Consider the following 15,332-nt stretch of genomic DNA (forward strand, 5'->3'; position numbering starts at 1 on the left):
GCATTTAACAACAATTTGGGAACCCTCAAAGTTGAAGATGGCAAAGAGGGGGCGACTAGCAGAACAGCGCAAAACAGAAAGCCTCGTTCTTGGCACAAGATGAAAATAATGCCTTGTGACATTCTAACTTGCCATCCTGCCTCTTGCTCTCACCAATGTGTTTTCCGCAGCTAACACCAATGACACGTATCCATTAGAAGTCACTAATTACTCTGTCTTCACCCAGCGGTGGAGTGGAACTGTTGGCCTATTGTCCTTGCCTCAGCGCATGTTCTATGTGTCTCAAGTTAATCAACATGTAGTGGAATGAAGAGGGAGCAAAAATCCCTGTTTGCTACAATGCATACAAGTGCTGCCAACAAGGATTTTTGTGTTTTATGCAATACAGACAGTGTTTCTAATATGATTCATTTGAAGCATAGTAATGCACATTTTAAAGGACCAATGTATGAAATTTAGCGGCATCTAGTGGTAAGGTGGCAAATTGCTGGGGAATTCCACCCCAGCATTTCGAAACACTACGGTGGCCGACACAGGGCTAAGATGTCGTCACATTACATAACGTATTTGCGAAACGTATTTGTGACCCTGGATGACAAAACCAGTCTTAAGGGTCAATTTTTCGAAAATGAGATTTTTACATTATCTGAAAGCTGAAGAAATAAGCTTTCGATTGATATATGGTTTGTTAGGATAGGACACTATCTGGCGGAACAACAACTATTTACAAAGCTGGAATCTGAGGGTGCAAAAAAATCTAAATATTGAGAAAATCGCCTTTGAAGTTGTTAATCTGAGGCACTGTAGCAGGCCATCCACTCACAAAAATAAAGTTTTTATACATGTACAGTAGGAAATTTATAAAATATCTTCATGGAACATGATCTTTACTTAATATCCTAATGATTTTTGGCAAAAAGAAAAATCGTAAATTTTTACCCGTACCATGTATTTTTGCCGATTACTAAAAATGTTCCCATGCTACTTAAGACTGGTCACATTTAAGTTTTTGCGTTTAGGGCTACTGTAAACATAACGCTTCATTATGTAAGGTCATAAATTAGAGAAACCATAATGAACCATGCAAAACATGGGCATGTTTTCACATTTTTCTTTCAGAGTTGAAGCTCTAGGCTTTTGCGACCAGAGTGAGAGAATAGATGAATGAGTTTGATTTTTCCCGACAAATAATTGATTGGCACTTCAGGTGAAAAACGAAAGAAAAAACAGACAAGCAAAACAAACAGCTTGACCCCAACAGATTCTCCTTGGCACTTGTTTATGAGAACAATGAGTCAAGGATGTGACCGAATCATTATTTTGGAGACTGAGGCAGTTTAAATGTAGATATTTAATGTCAGCTCTGTTGAGGATGGATCTGTATTGTTGAGGGTATGACGTTCGGGTGGGTGGGTGGCTTTGGGAAATGGACCCGAGGTGTAGCTGGCACTGTGTCTCTAAGAACCCACTGAGATGCTTTCAACAGGAGAGACGATGACTCATGCATTGACTTTTGATTGAGAACACAGAAGAGTGTCTCCAGTTTGAGCGTGTTTGTCTGTACGGATGAGAGCGAGCGAAAATGCGCAAATGTGTTTTCTAACCTTTTTGAAATGTAGTGGCTACCGTTGTGCGCGGTGGTTTCATGTTCCGTACTATTTTCAATGATCTATCACGATAGCACACTGACTAACATGGCTAACATCCTTATACAGTACTTTAAAAATATATATGTTTATTTTCTTTAATCTGTAATCTATAATCTTTTATATTTATTTTTTTCTTGTCTGTATAATAGCTCTTTTCACTTCAACATTTTCTGCCTTGTTTCCTTATGGTTTTCAACAGGTGGTCCTGGACTTGACCTTTGGGGCGGGAGGTCATTCGAAGGCCATTCTGCAATCAGTGCCGGGTGTAACAGTGGTGGCTGTAGATCGTGACCCCTTGGCCTTCCAACTTGCTCAGCATTTAGCTCAAGAATTCCCGTGAGTTTACCCTTCGACTGACTGCATTGTACCACATTCATAATGGGAGAATACATCATGACCAAAAATAATTTACTAACCATTTTGTCATCTCAAACGCAAATAACAAAACATAAACATTTAGAGCAATATCCTTGTCACTCTTTTCCATTTAGACGGTTTCATCGGACACGCATGCCTGGTCCGAAGTTAACTTCCAGTCTGTGTATATTTATCGGTCTGGCTAGTGGCTAATAATTACTAATACTAAATTACTAAAAACTATTTATATTATATTTAATGTATATTACTTTTAATTCATATTAATATTTTATTGTATAATAATTGTATTAAATAAACAATTTGTTGAATTTAATTGTATATTAATTTTATTAAATAAACAGTTTTTTGAATCTGGCGTGTAACTTTGTCGCATTTTAGTTTAGCCAAGCAACGGTTCTTCTGCTGGTAACTCAAAATAATACTGGCTAGACTTTAAAAAAAAGACTTTTAACTACTTCATTTACTTATTTATTTTGCTTGTTTTCAGAAATAATCTGCAGGGACTTTTCTTTGTATTCTTGTGTAGCGGAAGTTAAGTTTGGGCCACAAAAGCGTGCATGCGCAGTAACGTTTGTTTGTGTCTTTGCTTTGAAACCGTCTATAATCATTCTTCATTATTCTTCAAAAGTTCACCTTTTGTCAATTTACACGGTTCAGAAATGCCATTAGGGAGTGTAAACATTGACATCATTTTCATTTTACTTTTAAATCCTACCTCTGACCTGTTTACCTGCTGCATCCTTGTTAGGATCATGTGGGTGCTGGTCACGGGCGCTGTAGTTTGCGTTTGTGTGAGAGAATCTCCTAAGCAGATACTGAATCCCGCTCTCACCCACACTCAGCCGAAAGGCCCCGGCGTCTCATTTGTCAACGGGGCCTAAGGCTTCAACGACAGGGAGAGACGCTGCTGCCCACGCAGGTTCCCCTGATTCCTGCGTGAGAGAGTGTAGGATGAGCGAGAGAGAGGGAGAGAGATAGTGTTTAATAAAAGAGAAACAGAGGAGAAGGCAAGAGGGCATTGCGGGCGGGCGTGTTCATGTGTGTGCACGAGGCTGCGCGGAAGCAAGCTCGAAATGAGATGTTCCTGACTCTGCAGCGTGGGTAGAAATACCTCTTCACGTGGATTCCGGGGAAACCTGTCTCAGAGGGACTGCTGCTACAGAAACGAACGTAGGAGACAGGAATGAGAGAGAGAGAGAGAGAGAGAGAGAGAGAGAGAGAGAGAGAGAGAGAGAGAGAGAATAAGGACAAGCTATTCTATCAGCAGCTATATACTAGCCAATAAGCCCTTTGACTCCCACTCAGGATGAGAGGCTGGAGAAGCTAGAGAAATCATGCAATTAGCTGATATTATAGGATGCCTGTGTAAGAGGAGCAGGCAGCCCACGCAAAGCTCTCCTCTCCGCTCCTCTTCAGCTCCTCATTTTTTCGCAGTTCTCATCAAATGTTTGTCCTAAGGCTTTTCTAAGTTTCTTGGGAAATTATAGAAATGGCAAGGTGCTAAGACATTGGCGTCTGTTGTCTTAAACAGTCTTAATTACACACGCACACACAGAATTACAGTCATGCTCCAAGGAAACCACGTCATTGATGATTTCAGTACCGTCTGTTGCCTCAGTATCTACTTGTCACTTATTATGTAAATTAATAAAAACAAGATAAAGTATGGTATGAGAATGTGTTTTATACTTCAGTCTTTTTGCATACCAGAGATCATGAATCTCGAGAGATTATGTTGCTATCTGCAGAAATGAAATTTCCCCTAAAATGAGTGTTTCAAAAAGACAACAACCACAAACACATGCTACATTTAAATGTGGAAAAAAAGAAACATATTTGTTTAGATGGCTGTATCTGTCTTCTGTTTTTTGAAGCCAGGTTGCCTTGGTTTACCAATTCAAGCATGCATTCTTCTGAGGTTTTGGACCTTGACACTCTGTGTGTTTTTTATTTTTTTCTGTACATTTTCATCTCTGCGCCTCTGTTGAAAGCAGTCGATCAACTTGTCTTGACATCTTGTCTTAAACCTCAGTGACGTACATACAGGAGGAGGTCAGGCAGCAAGGTACTGGGGAATATTTCAGGCTTCATTTGTTTGTGAACGTCAGGTCACAGTGGATTCTCTTCCTCTCCACTTGTTACTGCTCTAATCTCTAAGGGATAGTCTCAGCATAAGAACAGCTTCTGTTTTTCAGACAAATGTGCTGTTTTTAATCTAACTAGTGGGTTTTACATGCATCATCAATAGATTTAGCAAAAGGAAAAGAAATTAGTCTTAACATGAATCATGATATCAGTGACTCGTAGATACAAGGAGGTCATAGGTCAGGTTTAGGTGTGATTGTGCCAACATGAAATAGTTTGGTTTGGCTGGTGCAAGCTCGAGTTTGAGTCCCTCTTCCACCTCTGAACTCGGTTCACATTGTTATTTTGGTCTGAACTGTGGTATTCTTGCATCATCAAGCTGTACCGTGTCCCCATGCTAGATTCCGAATGGGGAAGGCGTCAAAATGGACAGTGGTCTTCATATCACTCTAATTTTTATTTTGAAAAACAAAAGTATAGCTAAATGCAATACAATATCGCAGAGATGACGTATATTTGTAGGCCAACCTGGAAGTAAGTGCCACACTGGTTCCCTCGATCAAAAGTCTATGCAATTTTCCCATAGACTTCTGTAAGAGTGAAAAAATAAGATCTGTGATTAACAAGAGTTTTTGATGTTTACACGTTCTGTCTATCAAGACAATCTTTACAAATGAACACAACATTTGTTACTTTTGAAGCCTAAATACGGCAGTAGTAAAAAGTTAACATGATGCTATAAACAGACTACACTATGGTCACGGTCGCTTGATATCAACGCCACCACCACCAAGCCTCCTACAATTTTTTTTAACTTTATTAAAAACCTGTTCCCTGGTAAGTAATTACTCCGTGAATGAATCCCCTTCCACATTTTTAGAGATTGGTGCCCATGTTGCATTTTTTGTGAGATTTATATGTGCGATGATGTGTAACGTCACCGCCAAAGCATGTAGACACTTTTAGCAATTTATTAGCAACCGCCGTTTTTAAAACACAATAAGGCTTTAAAAAAATCACGAACGGCTTGTTTTATTGTCAGATTAAAACATGAAAATATTTAGAGGTTTCGTCAACCATAGATTAACCAAAGATTCAGACAATTCACCAAAAACCCATTCAAAAAACCAATTGACTTTGGGGGGATGGAACCGGAAATGCTAAAATGCTAACTCACTTCTGGGGTTTGCATACAAAAATACATAATCTCTTTATATACAGTATATGGTTCACAGTGTGTACACAAGTTCAGAAAATCAACACTCTCATCTTCCAAATAAACAGTTTAATGTCATTTGAACCCAGGAGCTCACCAAAAGTGTTAGTGTGAAAGCCCCCTAAACTTGTGTGTCTTGAGAATTATGACTGAATTAGGTCTTTGATTATTTTGACCAATTACAACGTTAATATGCGTTTATCATGAAAATTAATGTGTATCTTAGAATGCTAAGAAGCTAAATGTAGAACAGGCACTTTTGTGTCAGAAACGTCCAGACAGAAAAAAATGGGCAAAGAATGAAAGTAACAAGTTAAAGGTGACTTTGTCATGTCCTAATGAGACACGACTGAATAAAGTGTCTGACGATCAAAGGTATCACTTCCAGAGTTTTGTTCTAACCGTCTGTTAAGGTGACGAGCGTCGTAATGTTCGTCACATCACATCACCCACACACTGTTCTAATTGGCTGTATTTTTGCTACATTGAGCAGCTTTTTCACTATCAGTGTGGACAGAAACTTTTGTCATGTTGTGCCTGGTTAGGGCTCAGTTTAAGCATGAGTTGCAAACAGGTTAAAACTGGAAAAATTTCAGAAATTGCAAATATGTTGTAAAAGGCCAGCTGGCTTTTCTTTTCCTTGTTTTCTGTTTCCTTGTTTTTGCGTTATGTCCAATGGAGGAATTTTGACATTGGTCTACTATGTCATACTATGTAATAGGGAATTTTGGGCTGTTCAGCATCAATGCCTGTCATTTACAGCTTGTTCTGGGATGAAGTGCTGGAAAAGTGTTTATCGGTAGCTTTTGCTTTATTTTATAGCTTCTTTTAAGTCAGCTTTCATGTTTGCACAAAAACAGACACTTCACCTGTCCTACCGAAATACCAGAGCGCTTAGAGTCGGCATATCCCTGGCACAAGTATACAATTATACAATTTCATCAGATCGTTTTTCGTTAAATAATTTTTTGGTTTGAAGTCAAACCGAGGCCACCTCTATTGTTATGAAACAGAGCGTGCCAGTTAACTTATATTTTTTTGCTGTACCCTTTTAAGTTTGGATGATGTCAGGATTGTGGGTTGGTAAACTATAAATAGATCGGTTTCTTAGCAATTACAAAGACATGGGGCATGCACGCTTGCTCACACGTATCTACACACACATGAAACTTGTCTTTTTTTAATAATATAACACCTTACATAAGACTTTGCTATCTCCAGTGCTCTGTTTAAACTACATAAAGATGTTAATAATTTAAAATTGTTATGCAAGTCTTTTGCATATTCTCAAATCATTCTGTGGGTAGCAGAGCCAAAGAGAAGCTTAGGAAACCCCCACAGTGCTTTAGCAGGCAAAAGAGAAGAGAGTAAGAGTGCTGAATAACAGAGATAGAGAGAGAGAGAGAGCGAGAGAGAGAGAGAGAGGGGAGAGAGAGCATTAGTGTGTGTAGGCAGGGGTAATGAATATGCTGAAGCAGCTTTAACTAGCTCACAGTCCTACTGCACTTCTTTCACTCAGCTGATTGAATTCGTGTAATTAGGCTTGACAGAGCTCTAATAAAGTGTAGCGCCCCCTACCCTATTTGGAGTGTGTTACCCAACTTAGGGTGGGCATTGTGTTCAGTTATCTTGTCCCTCAACTACAAAAAATGTCCTACTCGTATACCACTAATATGAAGTTAGGAAACGTAAATGAAAAAACAGTTGTAAGTATGACTTTTAACGGTATTTAGTTGAAGAATAATGAAAATATATAAACAAACCAGAAATAAAAGAATTAAATAAAAGAATAGTTTAAAGTTGTGTGCTTATAAAGCACTGAAATATTACACTTTAAAAAGTGTTAAGAGCGGAAGACGGAGTTAAGAGCACAGTACCAGATTCAGACAGAATATTTAGACCCTAAATTGTCCCAATAGGAAATTATAAAATACACTGTTACACTGGTCTTCTCACTGTATAATAGTAACCAATATAAACATGAAACTTGAGAATATTTAAATGAAACTCAATATTAAACCAAGTGGGCCCAGCACTCACACACTCAACAGTACTCGCATAACCCACCGATGCAGGCCTGTGTCATTGCTGGAGTACGTAGAGGCCTTTGAAACTTAAACTGGCCGCTTCGCTCGCGAGAGCAAACAAATGAAATGAAAACACGGTACCTGGGCTCTTTAATCAACAGCAATCCATTTAATCGCTTGTAATATGATCCTACCGGGAAGCACCGATCGTCCCTCGTAGCCGTAGGAACACCCAACGCTTCCGGCGGCTGGGTGATCTATCCGGTGATGTCTATAGCTCTGTCCCTCGTAGCTTGAAGACTTGCTCACCATTCGGGATTCAAACGTGCTTTTTACAGTCTCCAACGTCCCACGGAGAATCGAACCATGGCAGAATACAAACAGCAGCGAATGTGTACAATTTTAAGTTTAAACACGCACCTCAATCCATAAAATGAAAGGCGTGAGCCATCTCGTGTAAAGGCAGCAATGTCCCAAACGCCTTGGTACAACGCCAAGGGAACAAACTGTTAACCCTTATCTTGAGCTAACTTTATCTTCAAAGTCCAATAACAAATATACTAGTTTTAAATAGAAATAAAATCATGTTTTGCTTACATATTGCAAGTTATTCACCCACGACAAACTTCTCGTGTCTCTCATCATCTCCGTCTCTCTTGACAGACCCACCTTGGAGGCAGATTTAAGCCATGAAGCATCCAATCACATAACATACAGCAACTTGATTGTACACACCACGTTTTTCATATGTGTATATCTCATACCTGTCAACACTCCCGTTTAGTTATTTCTCCCATGAAACTCCCATATTTCAGTTATTTCTCCTTTGAAATTCCCGGATCAACGGGGACGGGAACCGGAACGCATTCACGGGGTGGCTCTGTGTCTTGAGCCACTGCCCATTTGCCCTCACAGGCTGGCTCCCTTTGGTAGGCGAACTAGAACGATAGCTGAAGTGGAGTAGAGAGGATTCACATCCCCGCGAAAAACTTTCTCTTATTAAACCGCTTAAAGGAGTCATCGGATGAAAATCCTAAATTTTCTGTGTTTAAGTTGTATAATCGGGTCCCCGGTGCATCTAGCAACCCAGAAAACGTGAAAAACAAGATCCCAGTAAGTTTATTTTGATGAGCCTTTCCCTGCAAGCATGTGAGAAATCGAGCCATTCAGATTTCGCTCCTATTGTGACGTAAAAGCAGGATCTTATTATAATATTACCGCCCCTTAATCTACACAATTCCACCCATGGCGCTGCCGCCATTGTTGTTTTCACAAGCGACAGCGGTAGTGTTGTCACAATACCAAATTTCGGTACCAGTCGGTACTAAATGTGACAATACTTGCATTTCCCGCTATCATTTTGAGCGCTGTTGAGCAAATTATGAAAGACCTCTGATTGGCTATTGTGTTTCTAAGGTAATCGGATATGTCTTTGAATGGCTCCTTACCGAGCGCTTGCGCAAGCAAACCCGGAAGCGCATGAAATGATCATTGCATTGCACTCTCTACCGAGCGCTTACACAGATACACACGGAAGCATTTGATTTTTACTTTGATAGACTTTCAAACGCTTCCGTGTGTATCTGTGTAAGCGCTCGATAAGGAGCCATTAGAAGACATATCCGATGACCTTAGAAACACAATAGCCAATCAGAGGTCTTTCATAATTTGCTCAACAGCGCTCAAAATGATAGCGGGAAATGCAAGTATCGTCACATTTAGTTCCGACTGGTACCGAAATTTGGTATCGTGACAACACTAGACAGCGGTGTACGTGATGCCATGGCTAAAGTTCGTGGACAACATGCAATGTAGTCGCTGCACAGAGTCCTAACCTCGGAAGAGACAGGAGTGGATTTATTTTATTTTTAGTGGAAATCCCTCAGAAACCATAAATAAAAACCTGCTTGTTTGCGCGAATCACTTCAAGCCGGAGTGCTTTATCAACCTGGGACAGTACGAGCAGGTTTAGCTTCAAAGTTGTTCCTCAAGAGGGATTGAGACCAACTGAACGAGACAAAGCTGCCGATGTAAGTAATATTTATCAACAGTCTGAATTGACGTAAATGTACCGTATATATATAGGAGGATAACGTTAGCATATGATAGTGAAGGGAGCTAAGTCAGTTACGGGCTAAATAGAACATTCAAAGCCAGTGTTAAACTTACTCTATATTTATATGTTATTTGGCAAATGGGCACTTGGAGTTTAGCTGTATGTATGTTAATACATTATGTGTGTTAATATGTTCAGCTGCGGCAAGCTGTTTGTTTTGCTAATGAACAGGGGCGAACACTGCGGTTAGTTTTGGTTTAAACGTCTCAAATCCTTCGGTTTTAGGCTGAAAAATCTGTCACAGCATACTAGTTATGCTCTCACGTTGTGTGTGTAACGTTATAACTTGTCAATGACGAGCACTAAAATCCACATAATTCTGCTGAGATCTGCAGGTGTGCAGGCAAGCATACACACACAACGTGAGTGCATTAGGATGCGCTGTTTGCTGTAACAGATTTTTTAGTCTCCGGACGAATGATTTGAGACATTTAAAACGAAACTAACCGCAGAGGAGTTCAGGAAACATAATTTAGCTAAACCATTGCCATGGCAGTACTACATGTGTGTTGTGTTGACAAGCCGGACGGAAGGGGGATGGGGTGCGCTGTAACTCATTATCAGTTAAAGAGACATGTACCAACACGGGTTGCTGTGAGCATAGCTAATTTTGATGAGGCAAAAAGGGTTTTGTTTACACAGCCATTGAGTGTTTTTAAGTAAAATATGTTCCAGACATTTCATGAAGACCCTAATAAATCATACCAACTTGTTGAAAGTGCTCATCCGATGAATCCTTTAAGGTCCGCATATTCCACTCAGCGTTTTCGATTTAACGCTCGCTCCTCACAGTCTGTCCGCAGAGGCGTCATGCCCATTCAAACAGAGGGAGGCATGTGCCCCCTCAGATTTTTGAACAGTCAGTTTTGCACGTAACCTCCAAATGACGAGTTGGGCATCTATTAATCAGTTGCACAATTCTATAGGAAGACACTATATCATTTATGAGCTGCACCCTCACCCTCTTTTGGAGATTCAGGTCATTTGAAGAGAGAAAGAGGCGCGACTCGTGTTTTCCGCACGGTTTTAGACGCGAAATGTGAATCGGGCCAAATAATGTAATCAGCGTCTGCGCGCGGTCGGGAGCTCGGCTCACGGAAACAGATAGTGTTGTAATGTAATTCTTGCAATGATTTGTGCGATCTTTTGAATACGCTTAAGAGATATTCTCTATAATATTGCTTTAAATATGTATTTGTACGTACAGGACATGTTTCTGTGTTGTGCACACTGTGCCCCTTTAAAAAAATGGGTTCATGATGCCCCTGTGTCCGCTAACTGAACGACATATCGTTTCATCGACAAGTAGATGCAGTAGAGTCTACTAGCTGTTGTTGTTGTTACACTTTCTTTGCTTTTACAAAAACGTGTTGTGAAAAGTGTTGTGTTCTGGAGACAACTCTGAATAAAAACAGGTAACGTTAATATAGAGTTTATTTCCAATATTTCCCGTTCTGTGACCATAAGCGGTTCTTCTAAATAATATGCAAACACTGTTAAATCCATCCATGTAAATAAAAAATAAAAACATTCTGCTAACTAATAAACAAAGTTAAAACAACCGAACTACGGGACGTGTGAAGGGACAAACTGTTCGTGCTTTTTCAAACTGCATTTAGATGCAAGTTATTTCATGTCTGACGTTGAGATCTCTGGCAAAATGTTTATGCTAAACTAAGATGATGCCTTGCAGGTATACTGTACCATTCATGGATTCATGGCCCTGTGAGCTGCATTAAACAGTATCTTAGATTTACATTTAAGAATTTGACATGAAAATTATGTTATGTTAGATATAAAGTAATTAAAACCTTTAAAACGATTTTATAACAGAGGGGTGCCCTATTTGCCACCAACCAGCCCACCAGTAACAGTATTAAATGAAATTAAACATGATCTCTGAATTAGAGACTAATACACAATGCTTATACAGATGGTGAAAAAAAATGTTATTTTCTGATTACTCATAGGACTATAGTTCTATGGGGTTACAAAAGCATGTGAAGTAAAGCTGTGAAAACTTTGATTTGATACGACACTGATGTTTAATAAATAATTTGATTTATTAAATATGTATAATCACAAGCAGCAATGATCACGGCTCAAGCAGACTGGAAAAATGACAACAACTGCAAAAATAGATCGCATTTGAGAATTTTTTCTCTTACGTTATTGTGCCCTTATTTCTCGGAACATGTTAAGGTTACCATGACCCAGTTACTTTAGCCACTATTTTATAGTAGATATTAAGTTATTTTTAGATGGCTTTTAAAAGTATGAAACTGTTTTTTTCCCCATGCCTGCTGCTTGATGTCACAGCTCAGAATAGCAGATTTTAAATCACATCATTCTGGGCGATCTTGTGCCACGTAAGCATGATGAATGAGTATGCTAAAACATGCATGTAATATAGACTTACTCTTAAAAAGGGTGCATCAACAGGTATTTTCACAGCGATGATGCTATAGAATAACCATTTTGGCTCTCCAAAGAACCATTTCTATTTATTATGATCTAGATAACTTTTTTCACTTAATTTGTGAAACGTCTTGGTTACGGATGTAACCTCAGTTCCCTGATGGAGGGAACGAGACGTTGTGTCGAACTGACAGATGGGGTTCATCTTTGAGAACCTATCAGCTTCTGACTAGTTTAGAAAATTCCAATGAAATTGGCGAAAGAAATTTGCATGCCGGACTCCGCCCCCGGATATCTGGGTATAAAATGCTGCATTCATTCACCTTTGGGCTGAGGAGCCTGAGAGCCTCTCATGACTGCTGCAGCGGGCGGCACGCATTGTGGCATAAAGGACACAACGTCTCGTTCCCGCCATCAGGGAACTGAGGTTACATCCGTAACCAAGACGTTCCCTTTCTGTTGGTCTCTCGACGTTGTGTCCCGTCCAGGGGCCAGACATGGAGGTTCCAGAGGTCTGGCCTGGGATGCCATAGCGTGCCTTTCCCATGAGAGAGCAGGTCCTCCGTCAGGGGAATCGGCCAGGGGGAGTTGTCGTCAAGAGAACTAGCTCCGAGAACCAAGTCCGGTTGGGCCAGTACGGCGCCACTAGTAACACTTGATGCTCCTCTTCCCTGACCTTGCACAGGATCTGTACAATGAGGCTCATTGGGGGGAAGGCGTACTTCCACTTGTCCTGCGGCCAGCTGTGCGCTAGAGCATCCATGCCGAGGGGAGCCTCGGTCAGGGAGTACCAAAGCGGGCAATGGGTGGTGTCCATGGAGGCGAACCGGTCTACCTGAGCCTGCCCGAACTGCACCCAAATGAGCTGGACTGCGCGGGGGTGGAGTCGCCACTCTCCGCAAGGCGTCAACTGACGAGAGAGCGCGTCGGCTGTCTGGTTCAGGTCGCCTGGGAAATGTGTGGCTCGCAGGGAGTGGATCACCTGCTGACTCCACAGGAGGGGGCGTCGGGCGAGCAAAGTGGGCGCTAGGCCCCCAGAGGGACCTAGCTGATGTTGAGGGGCAGGAACCGTCCCGGATCGACCGACCAGCGATCGACCGAGGCAGTCTCCTCTTCGACGTCCTCTTCCGGGGGGCCGCCTGGTTAGGAGGCACCGGAGCCGGAGCTGACGTCGGAGAGGGGCGGGGCTGCTGGGGAGCAGACGCCGCACGGGATCTCGAAGGCCTGTAGGCGGCCGAGTCACGGCGGGGTAGGATATGGCTGATTGCCTCCGTCTGCTTCTTCACTGTCGAGAACTGTTGTGAAACGTCCTCAACAGTGTCGCTGAACAGCCCACCCTGCGCGATGGGTGTGTCGAGCGTCACTCATCTGCGCCAGGTTGAGCCAGAGATGCCTCTCCTGGACCACGAGGACCCGCGCGGTCGACCTTGTGAGGTCGGCGGCAGTGCGGAGTTCCTGCATCAACCCTGGGTCAGTCTTACCCTCGTGGAACTCTTTCAACGCCTTGGCCTGGTGGACCTGCAGGATGGCCATGGCGTGGAGAGAGGAGGCAGCTTGGCCCGCAGCAGCGTAGGCCTTCGACACCTGAGATGCCGAAGTCCTACACGCCTTGGACGGGAGTCTAGGTCGAGTTCTCCAGGTGGCCGCTGTCTGCGGACACAGGTGCACCGCGACCGCACGCTCCACCTGGGGCACGTCAACATAGTCTCTAGCTGCCCCACCATCGAGGGAAGTAAGGGCGGCAGAACTGGTTTGATGTGAACGAGCCGAAAAAGGGGCGTTCCAGGTCTTACTCGGTTCCTCATGCACTTCCGGGAAGAATGGAACCGGGGTTGGGCGCGGCTTGGAGTCGCGCTCAGAGCCTAGGTACCACGTGTCCAGCCGCGAGTGTTGGGGAAGAGGCAGTGCGGTGCATTTGCAGCCCAATACTGACGGCGGCCCGGGCAAGCATGGTTGACATCTCGATATCCACTTCTTCCTGAGCTCGAGCTGCAAGGAATCATCGGGATCGGATGCCAGCAGATTGCCCTCCGATGCTGCGATCGACATCTCATCATCATCACGCACCGTTTCCGAATGCGTGACTGAGGATCCAGACGGTGTGCAACCGCCTTTTTGGGAATGGTCAGATGAGCGAGACGGGGTGCGAACGGTCTGCGAGCGCTTGGCTGACGGATTTACGCTCCAATAGCGCCCATATCACCCTCGCTACTCGCCTTGGCGGACGGTCGGGCCTTAGCCACTGTCGTCACGGCCCGGGAAGCAAGCGAGGTGGTGGCTGGTTCTCGGAAGAAGACAGCCACCTGTGACTGCAACGTCTGGATCGCCATCCACCCGCAGTGCGGGCAAGATGTGTCAACGAAGGCTGCCTCAGCGTGCTGGAGACCCAGACACTTGAGGCAGACATCGTGTCCATCCCCTTCTTCGATGAGGGTACTGCACCCACGAGAACAGCGGGACATGCCACGCTGGAGAAATGAGCTCTTTTAGAAATCTCGAACACCTCTGGAACCACCGAGACGCCCAGTGGAAGTCGCTGCAGGAAGGGACAGTCCGCTGCACCATGTCATAAGATCCAGCAGTGTAGTAGAGATTGGTAATCTCAAAGATTCTAGTGATGAGCGAAGGCTCCGAAGAACAAAAGGTGAATGAATGCAGCACACCGTCTCCCTTTTATACCCGGATATCCGGGGGCGGAGTCCGGCATGCAAATTTCATTTGCCAATTTCATTGGCCTTTTCTAAACTAGTCAGAAGCTGATAGTTTCTCAAGGACGAACCCCATCTGTCGGCTCGACACAGCGTCGAGAGACCGACAGAAAGGGAACAGATGTTAAAGGTTCTTTATGGAACCATTCAGCCAAAAATGTTTTTCATGACATCAGGAAACAATGGTCATTGGCGGCCAAGAACTGTTTGGTTACAAGCATTATTCCAAATATGTTTCTCTATGTTCATCAGAACAAAGACATTTATACAGATTTGGAACAACTCAAGGGTGAGTAAATGATGACAGAATTTTCATTTTTGGGTGAACTGTTCCTTTAAGAGTTCATAGAACTATCAATTTATTAAAAAGCAGTAAACTCTGAGATGTCATGTTATTTTACATGCCTATTTTCTTATAAAACACAGGCAGTAGCATAGCCGCGGTGCAGGGTTTGAATTTTAATGCGGGGTTGCGCATAATTTATATAATCCCCGCAAATAGCTTTAATAATGTGGGAAATTTCTGCATCATTTGTATTTGCATTAACTCTGATCAAATAATGAAATAAACCCACTGACGCGAACAAAATGAAATCAAAATGCGAAACAGTCTGTCTTATTCTAGAATTTAATTCCAGTCAGCGCTGCATGGGCCCCCTCTGACCATGTCTACAAAATATGTTTTCATTTGAATCTTTCGCTGAGCACTGTTGAGCATCTCCGTATTTCTCACGG

The 15,332-nt window shown here is 42.7% G+C and overlaps 1 protein-coding gene across 2 annotated transcripts in view; it reads left to right on the forward strand.

Moving 5' to 3' along the window:
- The window catches only part of mettl15 (methyltransferase 15, mitochondrial 12S rRNA N4-cytidine), an 83,089-nt gene that overhangs the window by 42,872 nt on the left and 24,885 nt on the right, over positions 1-15,332 (forward strand). For both annotated transcript variants that reach the window (XM_057331466.1, XM_057331456.1), the window contains exon 3: positions 1,849-1,985. In XM_057331466.1, the coding sequence (XP_057187449.1) occupies positions 1,849-1,985 (137 nt within the window). The remainder of the gene's footprint in view (positions 1-1,848; positions 1,986-15,332) is intronic.

Source organism: Triplophysa rosa, linkage group LG1 (assembly GCF_024868665.1).
Source record: "Triplophysa rosa linkage group LG1, Trosa_1v2, whole genome shotgun sequence".
Classification (NCBI taxonomy): Eukaryota; Metazoa; Chordata; class Actinopteri; order Cypriniformes; family Nemacheilidae; genus Triplophysa; species Triplophysa rosa.